Genomic DNA, 20,262 nt, shown 5'->3' with positions numbered 1-20,262 from the left:
CTAAGAAGCCCGACCTAGGACAGAAGACCCACAAGACTTACAGTAGTTTTTTAGATCTGCGCTGATAAATGAGAATACATCATTACCACGCCTGAAATGAGGCTCCTTGACTGCTATTATGCTGTTTTGTCCTGATTGATCAAACTTTCTTCAAGCTGTGGTAAACCAAATATTTAAATACTTTTTAAATTTGTCATACTTCAGTACATTTTGCACACAGTCGTTTAAAAAGCCCAAGCTTGCTATATTGACACTTACAACAATAAAATCCAGCTTTGTGCAGGTCATGCATTGTTCCCTTTTTAACCTCTGTTAATAATATTTTACACTACAAATCCAGGGAAAGGATTCTGTGGAAAAGTTTGCTCTGATGGTCTGTTTCCCAAAGCGTTGCTTAAAAAGCAGTCAAGGTGTTGTCATAAATTACACAGGAAAAAATTGAACTACCAGTAAATGTTTCCAGGGGTTTTTAGTGGAATTGAAAATTATAGTTTGTTTAACACCCATGAAAACCAAATTTAGAAGATTGGCAAAATTATTTCAGATTTAAAGAAGAAAATACATTTTATTTTAATATATATACATTTTAGGCAATGTAAGAGATGTGTGTTTGCATTTGGTCATTTTTTTTTTTTTGTTCTTTAATGTGCTTCTTTTCTTTTTGCCTTTGCCTTTTGCATTGAACCTCTGTTTGGACCGGGTGGAACCCATTTGAACCTCTTCTATGAACCTACATGAAGTACTTCCCTGGGCTGCAGTCATAGCATTCACCTTTGTTTTGACACTTTTTGTTCTGGATTCATCAGACATGGACTCCACTGGTATCCCCACATGTTTGGCTTGACAGAATCAGGCTAAGCTGAGACCTCAAATGTACTCCTATATGTAGAATGACTCCATTTTCTTTGGTTACATCCCTGCAGGCTTGCAGTCAAACATCACAGTATAAAGGTTTTGCATAATTAAATAATTTGTCACAATGTAGCTCTTAAAGGACCACTGATCCCCTCAGCTGTCTAAATCAACTCTGAGATTTGTAGTTAAACCTTTTTCAATGGCTATTGATGAGGAAAGATCCTGCGTTTAAAATACTGAATGTTTTAAATGATTTTCCTGCTTTTATAAAAGAATTTCCGGTGTTCCAGAAAGAACAGAAGCATTTTAAAAGCCAGTTCAAGGCACTTGGATGACATCTGGAATTCCCCTTTTCCACTATCGCAATGGTATAATATGGAAATGACAAAAAAGGATCAGAGTAATGCAGCAGCTTTTTCATTCATTTCCCAAGTGTCCCTCAAAATCTGTCATGTCACTCATCTACAGTCGATTACTCAGAGAGACGAGCCAGTCCTGGATATTTTTGGAAACGCTCTGCAATGCAACGAGACCCCTCCCAGCAAGAAACTTTTTTTTTAAGGGGGATTAATTGATTTTTAAAGGGATTGATTGCACAATTTATTTTTCTTTTCGAGATTTCAAGCTTCTCAAAGATGAGCTGCTACCTGCTTTATTTCACAAAGGAAGAAATCATCCACGCTGTGGTAATTTCATCAAGCATTGTAACGGATAAGTGAATTATCACCTCTTTAGTGTCTTTAGATTCAAATTCTTGAAGTCTTCACATGAAAATTGAATTCAGTCTCCCTGGTTTTACATCTACTATTTCATATAATTCCCCGGAATCTGTGCAGGCTTTGGAATTATCGAATCTGAGGGCTATAATCACACTGTCAGACCTGTCTTTCTCTAGGACATGTCTGATGCACAATTACAAGGAAGCTCTGTTAGATAATTAAGTTTAGCTAACTGTGGCAACAATGTCCCATGATTGAAGATTTAATGTTACCAGTCATTCTTGAAGAAAATGTCAGTTCTGGAGTGTCTATGAAAGCTCTGGAGTGTCTGAGATCCTGAAAGGAAATCTCAGTGGTAAAGCCTGACTGCACTTCCCCCTGTAAAAACCAAAGTCATTGATTTTCTGCTGTGGTATTAGAATTTAGAGTGCGTTAAAATGTCGTCCGAGGCAGATCAGGTTTTTAAAGATGAAAAAAAGAGGGATTGGATGTCAAAGTGAGAGGCGTCATGCTGTGATCTTGTTAGATTGTGGCTGAAAGGAGGAAAAAAAGATGATGTTGTGGATAAAGTGCCTGACTTGTCCTTGGAAGATACAGTATGTTACACATTTCTTCTGGGTATTTGCTGTTTTATTTTTAGTTCAACTAATTAAAATCTGATGCACTTTTTCATTTCTAAATGGATAATCCTTAAAAGTGAAATTATTATTTTTTTCACTATTAGTTTGGCTTTGCATGCATCCCTCTGATGCTAAAGATATCAGCTGTCTACTGATTCTTTGACACTGGTAATCCAGTTATTGTTGGATGCATTTTTATGTATGGAGAAAACTCACCAAGTCCTGACACAGCTGTTTCCTTGGAACTTGTGCTGGAGGACACTCACTGCCCCAAGAGAGAGGCAGGTCCTCATTTATCATCACATGAGCTGCTTTTGGGGTTGCAGTGATACAAAGGCTGACCCCAGCTTCTTAGGAGTGCTGTGTGGGAACATGCAGATATCTGTTGGCTAAAAATAGGGCCAGCATTATGGCTGCTTTCCCATCGCCTTGAAGTCCTCACAAAAGGAAGAACACATGCTTACAAGCACACGTCTCTTTGATTTCTTAAAGTCCCACCCTGATCATCTTTTGATCTATTTTGAAAGCATTCCTAGTGGTCTTTCAATTATGTTTATGCCTTTTTAAGTCAAATAAAAAATCGTTTTCCACAACATAGTTTCTGCAGAACGGCAGGAGTTCATTAGAAGTTTGCCTCTGAGTTGTGGGCAGAACTGTTCCTGCAGAGTAAGCTCGTCCCATTTACCATAATCTGTCTGTTTACATCCTTTCCCACTAGCCTACAGCCCTGTACAAGCTCAACATAAAATTATCAGTGCAACACAAATGGCAAGCAATATTGTAGTTATACATCTGTACAGCCAGATTCCAGTTCAGACGAGGAAAACAAAGACGTACATGGATCTAGTCGTCTACAAGCGGATGCATCAGAATGGAGCGGAGCAGGGAGCTTGTGGCGTGCCATAGTAGCTTCTACATCACAGCTACAAGCTTTTTGCAATGGCTTTTTTTTGTCTGCTCTTGATTCGCAGTGATTTGGACAAAGACATACTCATGAATGCAGTTTTAAGCTTAATTGTCTTATTATATGTCCTCCATCATAAAAGAATGCAACAAAAACATGCTATAACACTAAACACAGTGTTTTCCTTGGAGTGGGTCTTTAAAGTCAACAAATTATTTGGGATGCCTTATTGGAACATGTCAAACTTCAGAAGCACAGAAAATAACAAAAGAACAGTTCAAAACATTTTCCTAAAGGTGGACTTTTTAGTGATGGATTAAGGTGCAGTTAATGTACACATAATATTAAATATTTCAGACATTTGGAAGGATTTAAATCATAATCTAAAGTATAACCCTGTAATGAAGTGTAATGCTGTAATAAAGAATCAGGTAGAAAGACCTGAACCGCTATGTGGGGGGAAAAACTGCATTAAAGGTTCCTGATTTCATAAGAGAAAGAGTGACAACCAGGGTATTATTCTGCAATATCAAGATTTCTGTTTGACTGAGATCTATCTGGCCGCCTCTGCAGGGACCTTTTCAAATGTGAAAATAAATCCGCAGAAACATGTAGAAAATGTGAGAGATTGAAGGCTGGAAATGCTGTCAGGCCAAAGATGGCAAAAGAAAATGTCTTACAGGGGTAGCAGGTGTCCCTGACTGATGAGTTGAGAGATACATCATTATAACGTGATAGAACGCTTTTCAAGTCACGAGGTGAATGGTGGGGAGAGGGAGTGGTAGGAGCAAGAAGGGGGCACGGTTTTTCTTCTTACCCACATGCATGTTTTTCTTGAAGGAATTGACTTTCTAAAGCTGGAAAAACCTCCTTGTTCTTCCCCCTGGTTGTGTGTTATCCTAACATGAAAAGATGGGTTGATGCTCTGCGAAACCTGATCCCAACACGACTTCAACTAAATTAATATAGAAGAGATAGAACCCAGCTTATTTTACATCTTCCTCATTGAACGGTTTGTCCCAGTTGAACTTGAAACCTTTTATTGTTTGTTTTGTTTTGTGGTTGCTTTCCAAATTTGAAACGTTTGTCAGAGTCTCTTTTTGTAAAATTCTCTGAGATGTTTGAAGTTTTTACAATTAAAAAAAACAGAACTTAGTGATGTACATCTTCGTGTGATGGGTTACTGATTCAAGTCCCAGAACCAGCAGGGTCAAAGCTGAATGGAAGAGACGTCCAACAATGTTTGTCCCACATCCTTGTTATCCCTCTGTGGCAAGCCTTTTGACCCCACCTCCTCCATTGGAGCTGCTGCGGTCATATTGATCTGCTCCCAGCTTTGAAACGCTCATGCTCTCTCTACCAAAGTAGCAGTCTGATGCTGCTTGTCAGTCAACAGAAAATTCAAATGCATGCATGTTCTCTGACATAGATTTGATGAAGCAGTGCAATTTAACGCCACTGGGAGGCAAATATCTCACAAAACAGCAACATTTTTTGCAGAAAATTAGATTACAAGCTCAACTTGTATAAAAAAAATCATAGTCAACATTTGAAAAAACTCTTTCTTTCTTTTTTTTAAATAAAATTATGTATCAAACCTGAGAACCCATTTATCCTATTTTTGCACCAGCTTCTTGCTGGCCATTTTAAATTGTCATCGGCAGAAAATTATGTGACAGTAAGCTATGAGGACTGCTTGACATTTTGTGTTTGATATCTGACACTCTAAAGCCATTCTGGAGTATTTGCTCATGAATACGACAAGGTCTTCTGAAGGGCCTTTGAGAGTAGGAAGCAGACAGCCACTGGACATCAAACCCTCTGCTCCAAAGCTCTTTTGGGATTTACTTTTCTATTATTTTTCCTTCATTGATCAGGTTAGACTGATCAAAATCACAAGACTGAGGTCTGTTTTAAAACAAGCCAAAGTGAAAACTAGCTCTGAAGCCCTTTCTTTTAGTTTCTTGACAAACACTTCACCACTTGATCACTTAATTTTAGGTTTGCTATACATTAAGTTAGACTGAATTTAACATTAGCATCCAATGACAAATTTTGCAGCACAAGAAACATGATTTCAACTACAAGCTCACTGATTTTAAACTTTTTTTTCCCTAAATGAGGTCAAATTAGTTTAAAAATACACAACAGATCATATACATCCCTTCTTGGTTATTTTGTGGTTGGGTTTAGGCAAAAATATTGACTAGAAAACGGTTAAAAATACACATTTGTAACTTTTTGGACTGTTTATGTATGGTTGAATTTGTAATTTTTTAATGCCTTAGTCACATGTACCTATACTGGGGTTGACCCTTACAGTGTTTTGGTTACTTCCACAGACATACAGTGGACACAGCTGCCATAGACAGGCGGGGCTGAATCTTAAGGGGAGTGCAGGTGTACCTTGCACTTCCTTTTAGGCTTGTGCGGCCACCATAAGAGAAGTTATAAAAATTGAGCATATGGTTGTCATGTGTGGTATAGGTGTCATGAAATATTTGTAAGGTTAATTGAAGTTACAATAGAAGAAACATGCACTGATGACGGAAGATGCTGTCGTACGGCGGCCTTTATGCAGCACTCCAGTCGTTAGTGAGGTGTTCTCACTGGTTCCTTAATGACACAGAGTGTGCATGCAATCCATAAGATGCCCAAACCACTTATGCTGTGATTGCCATGCGCAAGAAAAAGAAGAGAAAATAATCTTTAGGACGTGCCTGCGTTCTCCCTTATGTGTTGTTTAAGTATTCACTATAAGTTTGTCTATGAAGACTCTCATTCATCCAGGTAGATTCCATCATAGTAGTAGGTTTAAGGGTTGTCATCTGATGACAACCTTTAAACCTACTGCTATGATATTCAGTACAAGCTGACACCCACAGCATGCCCGTATACAAAAATCTGCATGAAAATTTTTGCCTCACCCTCATCATCCTCTACAAGCTTCAAATTTCCTCAGGCCACCTGCATGGTCCATACATTTTGCCAGTTTTTCACTCAAAGACAGCCAATATCCACCCGTAAGGGGCAGTTGTGAGGGGTACGTTTTGCTCAGGTCAAGATTATTGCTAAGAGCTAGTTTTAATTTAAGAGTAATTTTTTGTTCTTTTTGGGTTTTTGTAGTCGGTAGTTTGAACCCCAGGAAAAGTCTTCTCAGTCCAGAACCTGAACCCAATTTGAAGGTTGAAAAGAGTGACCAAGACCTGGAAAGATGTCAGACGCTCGTACCTGCAGCGAGGATATTTCTGAAGGTCACAAGAAGGCCCACATCACCAAATACAACTCTTACCCATTTATTTACTTTCTCTGAACATTCACAACCAAAGATTATTTCAATATTCAATGGTATTTCATAATTCTACCTACACAAAATTATCTAACCTATACATACTGACAAGTTCAGACAAATGTTCAAATGTGGCAAACAGATCAAGGCAGTGCTTCCCTCAATCCCTCCATCAGACAGAGAAGTGAAATTAAACTTTGTTTGATATTGCATTATTATGCTAAGGGTGAAATGACATGCAGTGCCATTACTGGAGCGTAGTAACATATGTGTGCTATCAGTGAAATTCATTGGGACTCCTTTGCTAACTCACCACACCATCTGGGTGCATCCGTTCCTAAAAACAACTGTGGGCGATTGCACATACAGTGGGTGAGGAGTATGTGAGCTGAAATGATGTTTCCCCTGAGGTTGCTTTGTTGTTAGTGATGCTCTAACCTGTATTATGGCTGCCTCTTAGCTCTCTCTGCATGCAGAGAGGTGGGTTTAATGTCTGTTTGATTTATACCTGTGCAGAATATACACAACAAATGTGCAAAGTTTAAGAATCCATGGTTCACACTGCTTTGCGTTTGGATGGGGTTTTTTTTCACGTTACAGTATGTGTCTAGGGATTGCAGTGTATTGCTTATATAATAAATACTATTTGTTGAGGGCTGGATGATAGACCTGTACCGTTTTTTTCTTTAGAGACGGTATTTTCTTAGGAGCTCTGATTGCCACATGTACTTCCTTTCCGGGAAGTGATCAGGAATTCTAATGCGGCGGAAGTCCTGGATGCATTTCTCTAGCTCCTGTTCAGGAGTCATCTTCTCCTTGTTCGCTTTCCTCTTTGCAGCCTCTCGTTCCCGAACACCAAAGGTTCTGACCCGGAGCATCTCTGTCTTGCGGCGCATGTCTGCCTGCTGCAGCATGTGGACCGGACCCTTGGGGAGGGAGCGGTCCAGTGTCTGGATGTTGGACTGCCGGCTGACGGGGCCGCGAATCACAGTCCCTTGAGGGGAACTGGCTTCGGACTGGGTCTCAGAGCAGGAGGTGGAAAGGTCGTTCAAAGAGGTGCCGCTCTCCCCTTCACGCTCGCTTTTGTGGCTCTTGCAGCAGCAGTCACAGTGAGACGAGGACCACCGAGAGGGCCCACCTACACAACAAAAAGCAACAAACACTTATTTATTTACTTGTTTTGATGCATTTTCCAGCACCGGTTATTTTTCATCTATCTTCATAGTCACATCAGAGGAAACAGTGATCAAGCAAATACACAGATATCAGATGAGTGCATGTGTAGGCATTTAGGAGGCTCGGCTGCAGAAGCATGTGAAGACAGTGGCATTTAAAAGCTAATCCAAAAAAGCTGCTGGGCTGTGCATATTGCTTCCTCTGATAAGGAGAACCCCAGAGCTCAGTGCGGCTCAGTGCAGCTCAGTGCGGCTCGGCACGGCATGCTAAAAGACCTTTCCTATTTCCCAAGGCAAAGCTTGTCTCTGACCCAAAGCAATCTTCTTTGCTGTCACAGTTCCTAATTAGAACTGTAACCTGACTGCCAAGACAGTGCTGTGTTAGTTTTGTGCTTCAGACCAGTCTCACCAGGCACTCGGTAAAGATGCCTTGAAGTAGAAAAAGCACATAAAATGATAAAAGAATAAAGGATCCTAACTGATGAGAAAAGTTGGGGGAGCGCGTACCTGCAGACCCATGAGGGTGTGATGTTTTGGAGATTGCTTTACCAGTCTTCCTCTTTTCCCTTGTACCTTTTTTTTCTTCTCTCATCTCACTTCCTCCTACACAGCTAATTATGAACAAGGAGTACTGTACAGTACAGCCTGCTGGCTTGTGTGGCGTTCGGCAGAACAGACACGGTAGCTGTCTCTCATTTCTAAAAATAATTGTGATCTGTGATCTCGAGTGGATGTTTTTACAAGGAAAAAAGGGTTAAAAACGGCTGCGCCCGCCATATGTAAACAGCGATAACAGAGAAACACATGAACTCTAAAACCCCTCTAATGGATTTCTCTAATGTGATGAGAGAGACTCTGTTGCAGGAATATCTCAGGGGGAGCAATGATTTGTCCATTGCATCCCAACAGCACATTCACCAATTTCAACTGCACAGAGTTCAAGGAGGATTTTAACCTCTCTCTGCAGGCTGCAATAATGACCTTATCTCTGGTGCAATGATTGAATGGAGTTGATAGGGAGAGAGTGGCTAACAGCTTTTTAATGGCTAATCCATGAGTAAAGAGGCCAATCAGCACGCCTATTCATATACACCCCCCTTACACACCCACACAGAAAATGTATCTCGTTGAATCCCGCAGACGAGCAGCGCCAGGCAAATGGATCCGGGTGCTTTAGTGAGGAGGATCAAAAAGACGAGGGAGCTGTGCATTGTTTCTAAATGGATGAAGGCTGCAGTCCGGAGGGGAAACCCATTTAGGAAAAAAAAACCAGATGAGAACCAAATATAGCAGCATGAGTTATTGGAGATGTTTTTGCAAAAATGCCTAATTTTAGTGAAACAAATGGTGTACAAGATTTTTTTTTATCAAGTCTGTACGACAGTGAATATCTGTGGAACATGAAAACACTTTATCTTTGCAAGTTAACAACACTAAAGGATCATTTCCAATTTGGAATCGTTCCCTTATGTTATTTTTGTTTAAGTCTGACAGCTTTTTGGTGAACTTGTTGATGCCAAACTCGGAAAATATGGCACTTTTATTCACAAACAAATGTAGTTAGTCTCAACCAGAAGCAGCAGCTTTGCGCTCCTCTAGGCAGCTGTCTAGTGCTCTAAAATGTGAATAATTTATGTCTACAAATCTGGAGAAGACTGTCAAGAGTATTTCAATTCCTTTAAGTTCCCTCAATCATAATATAATTATTTAATGACAATTCTACTGAACAAGGACAACGAGCCTCAGAAGTTTATAGTGCTTATGGGAAAAGAATTACAAAAGCTGCTTCATTCTCCAGACATGTGCACAAAAATATTATTAAATAATAATTGACAAGCAAACAACATAAAAAAGGCTTAAGACTTTTTTTTTTAAGTAAGGAAGACATGTCTTTTGAAGAACTTTGAGTGTTTTGAATCAAATGTTTTGAGCAGCTAAAGAGCTTTGCAGAGAAAACATATCCATTCATTGGTACATTTAAACAAGTGCTTGATCCTATCACTACTTTTTTTTTCAAGAAAAACGTATTGATTGCAATGTGTTTTACTCAGCTGGACGCTGCCTTTTAAAGAGATCATATTCCATTTAAAGGACTAGGGCCGGTCCTGCGAGCAGACTGAGGCTCCGCCAGCACTTCTCACAAATTACGTGGAGATGGATTGAGTTGCGTGTGGACTGGAGCACAGAGGCATGCCTACATGCCTCACAGGGTGTCCTCCAACTCCTCTTCACCTCCAGCAGCAGGGTGTTTGCACGCGCCCCAGAGAGATCAATTATATGATGATTAAAGGTGCTGCTTGTAGATCTTTGTAGGCTTTAAATAAGAAGGGAAAGTAGGACACACTGGTGGACCCAAAAAGGAGCTGTCAAAGAACTTGAAATGCAAAATCTAATTTGTTTTTTTAGGCAAAAGAAAATCTATTTTTCTTCTTTCAAACTGACTAATCAAAGGAATGGGCTGCTTTTAAGGTGCTGCAATTCATTTCTCTAGTCTGAGAAGGGCTTTGCACAACCACTTTAAGATGCAGCAAATAAAAAGAAAGATTTTACCTCTCAGATTTCACTTGGACTAGATGTCTGTGCCTTTTTTAGCTGTTTACTCAAATGGAACCTAACCATTTTAAGTATTCTGATGTCCTCATATTGCTTTCTGTTTTGGAAAGGTAACATTTTGTGATGCAACTCTTGCTATTAGCCAAGCACAGCAGGAGAAAAAAAATGTGCTGATAGATAGTGAAAGCCACCATTCATGTCTTTTATGTACATGTACATTTGAATTCAATCCAGTTTCACAAATATTTTTTGGTCCTCTGCCTTAGGAGCAGCATAGTTTACATGCTTGTTATCCGACAAATTTAGGCCAATATGTCCTTGTGGCAGAAAAATGAGTTTATCTTGCAAAAGGCTGCAGCTGTTCGAACAAAGTTTAATCCAATAAATCAAGTTTTATATGCTACAAAATGATCCCATCGGCTATCTGAACAAATCGATGTCTGCACATTTATCTTTCCGTGTAAAATAGAGAATACTTTTTTTATGAGTAGTCAACTCCACAAAGTACTTCAATAACAACTATTACCAGCATCATTGATGCGAAAAAGCTAATACATGAAGCCTTAACAAGCAGATGACGACCCAATTCAAGATTTTTGAGCTTGTTGTTTTCCACAAACACATCAGTTGCACTTCATGAAGGGAGCGGCAGCTCCACTGGCTGATTGTTGATGACAAGCGGGTGATGTCCCCTCCAGATTCACAGTATGGTCGTCCGCTGAGTGTCACCCTGACAGAGAGATGGACGAGCAGTGCAGGCGGATTGAGATGTTTATATCAGCCTGTCCGCTGACCCGGAGCCACGCCTTTCCTCTGCGCAAAAACCTGATTAAGCTGGATGAAGCCCGGGCGATGACAGAAGCTGTCTGGAGTGTTTGAATAGCTGTTGTCATCTTCTAAACGACGCCTCAAGAGACCGGAGGAGGCATGAGGCACTTCTTGAATCTTTTTCTCTGCCATTAACCAGAGAAGGCGCGCCTGTGTTGATGGCTCTGTAAATTCTTTACTTTAATAGGTCAGCTCAGTTTGATGTAGCATGAAAAAGATACTATTTGCAAAGGTCACTTTTTGCATCTCAGTGTAGAGATGCCACCACCCCCCCCCCCGTCTGCAGGAAACACTCAGCCGGCTCTCATTCAGCAGAATGTCTCTCTATAGAGTGTCAGATTTCAGAGGGAGAGCTTTCCTACTTTGTCTTGTAAAGGTTGACAGTGCAGGAGTGATGGACAGAGGAAACAGGGAGGGGAAAAATAACAGCTGTGAGTGTTTTTAGTGTCAAAACAGCTCCATTTCCCAAATGTCGTGTAGATATGTATATGTTTATCATCATCACCATCAAAACACTGTTCTTGTTCAAAAAAACATCTCCAAACTACACAGATGACTTTTATATTTAAGAAAAATCATAGAACACACAAAGAATATGCTTGGAAAGACATTTTTTATGTTGAATTGTGTTTCTATTAATTTGTCCACAGTTTGCTCTGTTACAGCAATCTTGTAGGCCATATTGACATTTTTTATGTAAATTTACAATCACTGGCCACTTTTTTAGGTACACCTGGTTAGTACTGGGTTGGACCTCTGTTTACCTTCAGAACTGCCTCAATCCTTCAAGGTACTGGAAACATCTCTCAGAGAGTTTGGTCCATATTGACATGACAGCATCACGTAGTTGCAGCAGATTTGTCGGCTGCACGTCCATGATGCCAATCTCCTGTTCCAAAGGTGTTCTATGGGTTGGGTCCAGTGAACTCATTGTCATGTTTAAGAACACAGTCTGAGATGATTCCAGCTTTATGTCCTGGCTCGTTCTGATTAGAAATTTGCATAAATGAGCAGTTAGACAGGTGTGCCTAATAAAGTGGCCAATGAGTGTCTACTTCTATGGTAACGGGGCTTTCGACATTAAAATCTAAATTCAACTGTACGCTTTACAAAAAGAGCCTTTTATTTTTATTTACTTAATTATTTATTGCTGATTTTTAGTAAAGCAAATCTTGACAAGAATTGACAAGACTGTAAAGCAGATATTTTGCTTTTGATAACAGTGTGGAGAAAAGAAAAGATGCCAAAAGCTCATCAGGTACCTTGCGCCTCCCTTTAAACCATTTTTCTGTCCAGGTGCTCTAAAAGATAAAAATGAGTTATTCATGGGAACACAATTCATCTTTTGTTGGCGATGCCAATCCAGACTTCAAGCGGACTCTGTGGGAGCTCAGCAACGGTCCAATTTCCAACTCCATTACACCCAAGCAATTGATTACTTTCCCCGTCTCTGCCTGCCATTTTGCAGCCATTGTTCAGAAACTAATATGACCAGGCATCCTCTCATTCACAGCCAAAATGAAGGCTGTAGAAATGTATTAGCTGCCACAACCAGAAGGCACCGCATCAACTATTTTTACTTGACAAGTCTGCTTTCTTGAATGTGCCCAACTGATGTCAAGGTGGGAGAGATGCTCGCACAGTTTCCTTATTTTTTTCCTGACTAAAAAGAAAAAATAAACATTTGAGGGACCAGACTGTATTCATAACAGTCAAGACTTCCTTTGTACTCTGGTTCTGACAGAGAGATGGAAAAATTTCACCTGAGACCAAATGTAACACATCAGACTTAGAGACACTGTGCTTCTAAACCCAGGATTATTTACAGTTCCTACATGGAAGTTACCAGATTCCCACCGTTCCAAAAATAGATTTTGCTTTAACCTTCAATACTAATGTTGAAGTACAGTTCTGGTCTGAAGTTTACATGGAGACCAACTAGACATGAATGTCAAACAGAGCTTTGAGCTGTTCTTCTTCTGCGATGGCACGAGGTCGAATCATTCAAAGAGAAATGATTAAAGAACTGGTTCAGAGAGTGACATTTATTTTGGGTGCATCTGCTGTTTGGCTGGATTTTACTGAGAATGTAGAAACCTGGGCAGATATACTTGGTGATACAAGCTTCGATCATTTTCTCTGGTAGTTTTTGTGGAATTTATTTACACCATTTTGCTGCTCTGTTTTCCAACTTTGACATTCACATATTTTTAATAGTATTGAGGTCAGTACAATATAATAGCCCACATAGTCTTGCACTGAAAAAAGCGTATCATTTTCACAAATTTCACCACACACATCCTCAAAAACACCACTGAAAATACATTTTTTCCATATTTAATGCCTCCATACCCCCCCCCCCCACACACACACACACACACTCACACACACAATAGAAAGGGGCAAAAATCTCTTTAAAATTTTTTCAAATTCAAGCAACGGAACCAAAACATGTGTCAGGAATATGCAAAGAAAGTTTCGAAATAATTATGAGGTGGCCTTCGGACCTATGGCGTGTCGGTGATGTTGTGTCAAAGTGTAGAATTTGGCCATTTCAAATTTTCACACAATATTGTTTCTTTGACCTTTAACCTCAGGCAGAGAAAGCCATCTTATTTTTCTATTAATCACCTTTAGTACCTTCATTAAATGTAAGCTCCTCCTAGGGATGTACAGTCGCCTGACTCAGAGCATCATTGCAAAGATACTTGGGGAAAAACATTGGAATTAGAAGTTGTAGAATTTTAATGGCATTATTGTGGTGAGCTCGCAAAAGTGGTGTACCACTATTGGTCTCACATCTTTTCCCAAAATACTATAAGAATTTTATGCATGAATCCCTGGCTCGAGCTTAACAAAATTATATATCATACGATATGAACACATTTGGAATGTGTGCGTGGTTAACATAAAAGCTCTGTTGCCAAGGAAATCCAAAAACTTACTTTTACCAATTCTTCTAAAAAGGACATAAAAGTGTTCCTCACACCCCTGCGACCAAAAACTAAAATGGTTGCTATGGAGATAATACCATAAGAAAAGCTCCCATTTTGAAAAAAGGTAGGGTTTTTTTTCCCCATGAATTGTGCAGCTCTAACAAGTGTGGCGGGTCAGAATGGGAGAATGAGGGTCGTGTAGCACCTGCTCAGCCAGTGAGGGCGGGTCAAAAGGGGCGCGACAAGGGTGAGGGCGGGTAGTTCCCACAGGTCATACAACACCACTTGCAACTTTTAATTTGATTTCATGTTTGCTGCATTAATTTATTCCATCCCAAACTTTGATGTGAACTGAATTGATACATTTGCTAGTTAGTGCAGTATTGTTTCAAAGCCACCAGAGCCATGCTTGGAAGTAAGTGAAACATTCTCGGGGCTGAACGCTTTTTCTAATTCTTAAATACAGACTTTTTTTTGTCTCACAATAAAGACTTGCTTTAGCCTGCTTTACTTCATTTTCTACCCAAAGTTTCAACTTTTTTTCTTTTCCTTGTGTGAGTGTTTGAACCCATCTCCTTAGATCTGATCTGATCTTTGTGAGTTTTCTCTTTGTACTCTCTGTGCATGGGTCAGTCCATTGACTGACGTCAGATAAACATCTTTCCAGAAGTTAGCACTTTATAAAATGTAAGAGGAGAGTTGGAGGTCTTCAAAAATGTCTGGAAACTTAAGTGAATCGTTTAGGTAAGGTCTTCAGAGTCATACTACAAGTTCCAGTGATTTTTTTTTCACAGTTTAGCTTTTAAGCACCAACTTATTTTGAGTGACACGCCCAAAATGCGAGATGCGAAATTATGAGATTCTCTATTTTTTGCCCTGATCACCTGTTGGCACTTTTTTTTTGTTTTTTGAGGTCAGTATTTTAACAAAATATTTTTGGATGAATATTAATTGTTTGTAAATGTGCAAACTTCTAATTACAATATATGAGAGTGATCAGCATTTTTGAGGTTTTATTTTTCTTTCAATATAAAGTTATTTCTTTGGTTGCTTCAAGAAAAACCACCTCGATGTTTTCAGGGCTGGAAAACAAAAGGTGTTTTTCAAAGAAGAAGAATACAAACTCCTCACATAACAAATAATGCCTTATATCTAAAAATAGATGTAAAATGCTGCACTGAAACAAAGAAAGCAAGGAAGCTAAACAAACTAACATTTGGATTTATTCACTAACATTCTTTGCTCAAGATTACCTGCTTAAGGCCAGCAGTGTCCCATATTCAGAATGAGGTTACAGTGTGGGTTTGAAACTGAATTTGAGCAGCTGTGCTGTCATGAAGCAGAGCTCTCAAGCTTGTCTTCTTTTGATGCATCTATCCATCATCCTGACAAAACCCACATCTCTTTATGTTTGTGATACATGATCGTTTACTTTCGTTCTCACCTCTGCTTTGTCTTCTTATGAAATCCATAATGCTCCCATCTCTTATTAACTCCAAACAACCCTGCCTCCTCTGAGAACTTTCCTGTCTGATCCTTACTTAAATCTATTTTTGTTTCCAACTCCCTCAGGCTCCTTTCTGCCTCGGTTCTCTCTTCGTGGCCAGGTCTCATGCAACTTTTACTCCCTGAATCCTCGTTTCCAGTGCCTGTCTCTTCCATCTCCTTGCCTACACTTCATTTAAGCTTGCATCCTTAAGCCCCCCCCCCCTCTATCTTCTCTTCGCACTTCTGCAGTTCCTTACATCTCTCGTTGCCACACTTTTGCCCCTCATCTTTCTGTCCCATAGCTGTGCTGGGCGGTGTCTGGGAATGGGAAAGGGGGGGAGAACCCCCACCATCTGCTGTGCTAAAGAACACGGAATGACCGAGGAAAATCCAGCCAGACAAGACGGTTTTAGATGCTACTTTCGATCTTTTTTGGTAATATTTATCCTCCTTTTGAAAAACAGATAAAAATTCAATTGAAAGTTCAACCACAAACATAGCTTCTCACTTTTACTTTTTTTTTTTTAAATAACACGTGATCCATTAGTCCTAAATGCAGAAGATCAACTTACATATTTGCTGCAAATTGTTTGCAGATGAATGTGCCTCCAGTTTTGACTAATTGCACATGATTTTTGCTTTTTATTTTTGCTACTCACTGGTGGTGTATTATTCATAACCCCTCAGCAGGCAGAATCTAAGCATTCAGATGTATTTTTGCATGATGCTCTGATGTGACTCAACTCTCCTGGGGCCTGAGGCAACTCTTTATTGGAGCCTAAACATAAGTTTGAAGTCAAACGCTGAAAGGAATGCGAAAGGATGATGCTGGAAAATGATTTTTTTTATCTTTTTCATATTCTTCCCCCTCTCTGTTTATTTTGGCAGTTGTGTGTTTATGTGAATCATTGCTCCTTCTGGTGGGTTAAAAACGACCCCAAAAAGTGGGAGAAAAGATCCACTTACGGTAAAAGATGTACTGTGAGTGATTGGACCAAGCCCTGTCATCCGTGTAATGACCCATGCTGGATGAAGTCAGGGACGTATTGCAGGCCACAATGTGAAAGCCGCACTCTGACAGCATGTCAAAAGCTCTCTCCAGGTGTTTGAATTTCAGATAAAACCTGCAGGTGTACCGGTCCGATGGTCTGTCTGCGTCCTTGTTCTCGTTCAGGGCGTCTCCAAACACCTCTTTGGCCAAACCAATCCTGCTGCTTATGAAGATTCTCGGCAACTTCTTGTTCTTGGTTTCAGTGTGACCTTCTCTGCTTCTTGCGGCGCAAGCTCCAATGAAAGTTACCGTGATGTAGCCGTACCTCCTGTCAAAGGAAAAGGAGGAGTAAAACCTCTCGCTGCACTGAGACGCATCTTCTAAATCGCTGCAGTACAAGTCATCCGGAAAGAGTTTGGACTCATCCGCCGACAAGAGTTTGACCAATTCCGGCAGCTGGAAGTGCTCTGCCTCCCGTTTCAATCTCCCCCTCTCCGGGAAATGGTCCGGGAGAACAACTTGTTTGTCTCTGAGGTAATCCAACACATAACGAAACAAGAAACCATCCCTATCGATGAAATATCGTCCCCTGAGGTCCCGGGATAAGTCGTTTAAAGACCCCTTCTTGTTAGAGAACAGCTTTCCAAGTAAGGAATTTGGAATACTTGTCAAAGTGGCATGGCGAGTGTAGTACACTTGGCCACCCACGTTCAGCTCAATGACGTCCGTTGGAGGGTTTTGCACCGTTCCCTGCTCTTTAGCTGGTTGCGTTTTGCAGTTTTCACTCAAAGCCATTTTTCAGTTCTTGCGCAAAGAAAATCCGATCACCGAGCGTAAAAGTCCCAGATGTTCACGTTTTATGCAGCTGCATGGTGCTCTGGCACTCAGGTCCTCTTGATTTCAAGCTGCAGTCATCACATCCACAGTCTCATGGCAGAGCAATCAAGGTGTGTCTATAATATTTCCTTTAATCCGCTGCGTAAACGCCCGTCCCCGCAGCTCATCTTTTGGAAATCGATTATCATAACCAGCATCATGTTACGCACATCCACTGCGATTGGCTCCTTAATGTGACTTCAAAGAACTCCAGTCATTTCTCTTCTTTTCAAAAGAAAATATGTATAAAGAAAAAAATAATAGTTTTCCTTTAAGAGCGTTTGCTCTTAGTTCCCACTTACTCCAAACAGAAGTTGAAAACCAGTGAAAGCTCCTGACTGTGATGCTGTAACATTCACAGTGAGGAGGACGGAATCGGGTCTCCGGCGCGCACAGATCTCTCCAAACTGCTGAGTGTGGAAACAGCTCAACCAGCAGGTTGGAGATAACGGCGCTCCAAGCTGTGCGATGAAGAGAGAAAGAGGGAGGGAGAGACATCAGCCCGTGAAGTTTGTCCTACATCATCTTAAAGGAAAATGCCATTTCCACTGGATCTGGATAAATACACCACTGACTGTCCGATTCGGGCGCAATCTGTTCACTTTATCGTGATTTTCTGCTCTGACCACGGGCTGTGAACAGCTGGCGTTGAGGATTCGGCGCTAATGCAGTCTGAACATCCCAACGTTGCGGATTTTAATTCCCCGATTCTTTACAGAGTCTTTGTGCTTTCACGTTCAAGGCTTTTAGCTGACACGCTGCTTCCCGGATCTAGGGGAAGGGCTGGGTGTCAAGATGTGACCAAAAACGACAACAACACAGCCGGTGATCTACATGGTCGCCCTTTCCCGTCCAGTATAGCGCTCGAAAATCGATAATGGTAACAAAAATAAAGGAGGCACTTGTCTCAGTGTGAATGTACTAGGTGTCACTTGTCTGGTCTAGGGCGCAGGGGCAGGATGTGAAAGGGGATCCCTCTGTTGTCGATTTGATGTGAACTAGACTCTTCTTTCCCTCTTTAGCAACTGTTAGAAAAATTCACCCCCTCAAAAAAAGCATGTTTTCCTGAGAGATGCTTGAGATTTTCTGCAGGACCTGTTTAAAGTCAGAGTCATGGATGCACACTAACTCTGAAATTCTGTAGGGGGGCGGGGGGCCTGTAGGATGTTTGAAATTCAAGGCTGAATTAAAGGATTTACAGTGCTTGTCATCATTTTGCAAATGCACTTATGTGGGTCACACACTGTAGTGCATATGGCACTATTGCTCCAAAGGTTCAGTACATCTGTAAATGAAAAGATAATGCAGTATTTTTGATTAATTCAGAACAATGGAATGCAATATCACTAAAAAAACACTAATTTTGTTAATAAGAGTGTCAAACACATAATAAATGCATTAAATGTCTATAAGTGGAGTTATTTTAACAGGCTTTTATTCTGTAGATTTTTTCTGTTGCGTCTTCTTTCAAGGGTACTAGCCTCAGGTTTTGTATGAATATAAAATTAAATAAAATGTAATTTTTCAAGTAAACAGCATTTTTTCCTATTTCTTATTTCATTGTGTATAAATACAATAAAATATTATTGTACATCAACGATTTAAAAATACAATACACAATTCTAATTTAGCAAGGAACACGACTCATAAAGAAACCAAGGCTTTGCAATGCTCCTTCCAACCTGTCAACCCATTTAGAGTCACTAATTTACCTGTGAAGCATGTTTTTGGACTGTGGAGGAAGCTGGAGTGAAAAAACCACACATGGAGAAGAACAACATGCAAACTCCATACAAAGTGATGAAGAAAACTTGCATAGATCATTCAAAATTGTTCCTTCTAAAGGTCATTCTATGACATGGACTTTGTTTTACTGAACACTGTTTATGGATTTTAGCTTTGTCAAATAAATAATGACACAGCATAGTATGTCAGAACATTTCCGTTAGTCTTTTTTCCATTATTGCATAAACTTAAAGACCCAATCTAGTGAAAATCCTCTTGGTGTTTTTAGCATGTTCTTGTGGATATATATAAAGAACTTTAAGCTTAAAATTGCAGTTCTGAGTACTCCTTTGTTCAAATCTTTGTGAATCAGGTGCAGACAAAAAGAATGCAGTTGGAAAAAGGTTGGAGTAGTGACACAGGCTAAAATTGGACACAAGCTCCCTGCTCCTCTGCGTTCTGATGCATCCACCTGCAGACAAAAAGAACCATGTATGTCTTTGTTTTCCTCTTCTGAGCTAGAATCTGGCTCAAAAACTGTACTGCTTAATAACTCCGAAAAGGCTCAGGGTTTGGGTTGTGAGGCGCTGCAAGCTAGTGGGAGAGAGTAAACAGAGTGATTATGGAAAATAGGGGCGGGCTTACTTCACGGCAACAGTTCTGCCCACAACTCAGAGGCGAATTTGAGATGAACTACTGCCACCCTGCAGAAACTATGTCCTACAAAACAACCGTTTTTGTTTTTGTTTTATTTTGGCTAAAAACAGCATACTCATAGTTAGTTCATAGATCAAAAGATGATTGGAGTGGGACTTTAAAGCACAAAGAGGGGTCCATTCCTTTGCATAATCTTGAATGACCTCAATCGAAAAGATCAGGACATTTATTCATGAAGTTACAATATGTGTTTTCCTTCAGTCTGCTGACCACCATGCAGTGTAAACGTGCCTCAAACTCTCTTGATTACATTGCAGCTTGCAGGACCTGTGTTAGAGTTGTGTTGAATCTCAGGGCTTTATTGCTTTGGTGCCGGGAGAAGGTGATGAAAGGAGAGCACCCTTGACTCACTGTTTTTGAGAGGCAGTGGTCACGCTTTTGACTGTTAATTCAGACTATATTGTGCTGTTGAGCGGTTGCTAAGCAGCCGCGGAGACTCAGACAGTAGGGATTTGGAGCAGTGGGCATGCTCACTGAATCCCTCTTTTTGTGCTGTTTTGCTAACCCTTCTAATGGTATTGTTGTGTCTTGTGGATTGAGAGACCATAATATTGAAGTATATACCATGCAGTATACATAAATGTTG

At 40.3% G+C, this 20,262-nt stretch overlaps 1 protein-coding gene across 1 annotated transcript; it reads right to left on the bottom strand.

The window, feature by feature from the left end:
- Positions 1–6,378: 6,378 nt before the first annotated feature.
- On the bottom strand, positions 6,379–18,641 carry LOC101167549 (BTB/POZ domain-containing protein KCTD16). The gene is made up of 2 exons (XM_004073344.4): positions 16,334–18,641; positions 6,379–7,525 (listed from the first exon to the last, which is right to left on the bottom strand). The coding sequence occupies exons 1-2, from the start codon at positions 17,151–17,153 to the stop codon at positions 7,074–7,076; spliced, it is 1,272 nt and encodes a 423-aa protein (XP_004073392.1). The 5' UTR covers positions 17,154–18,641; the 3' UTR covers positions 6,379–7,073.
- Positions 18,642–20,262: the final 1,621 nt, after the last annotated feature.

Source organism: Oryzias latipes, chromosome 10, assembly GCF_002234675.1.
Source record: "Oryzias latipes chromosome 10, ASM223467v1".
Lineage (NCBI taxonomy): Eukaryota > Metazoa > Chordata > Actinopteri > Beloniformes > Adrianichthyidae > Oryzias > Oryzias latipes.
Note: the sequence above shows the minus strand (reverse complement) of the source record. Positions and strands in the feature narration are given on the sequence as shown.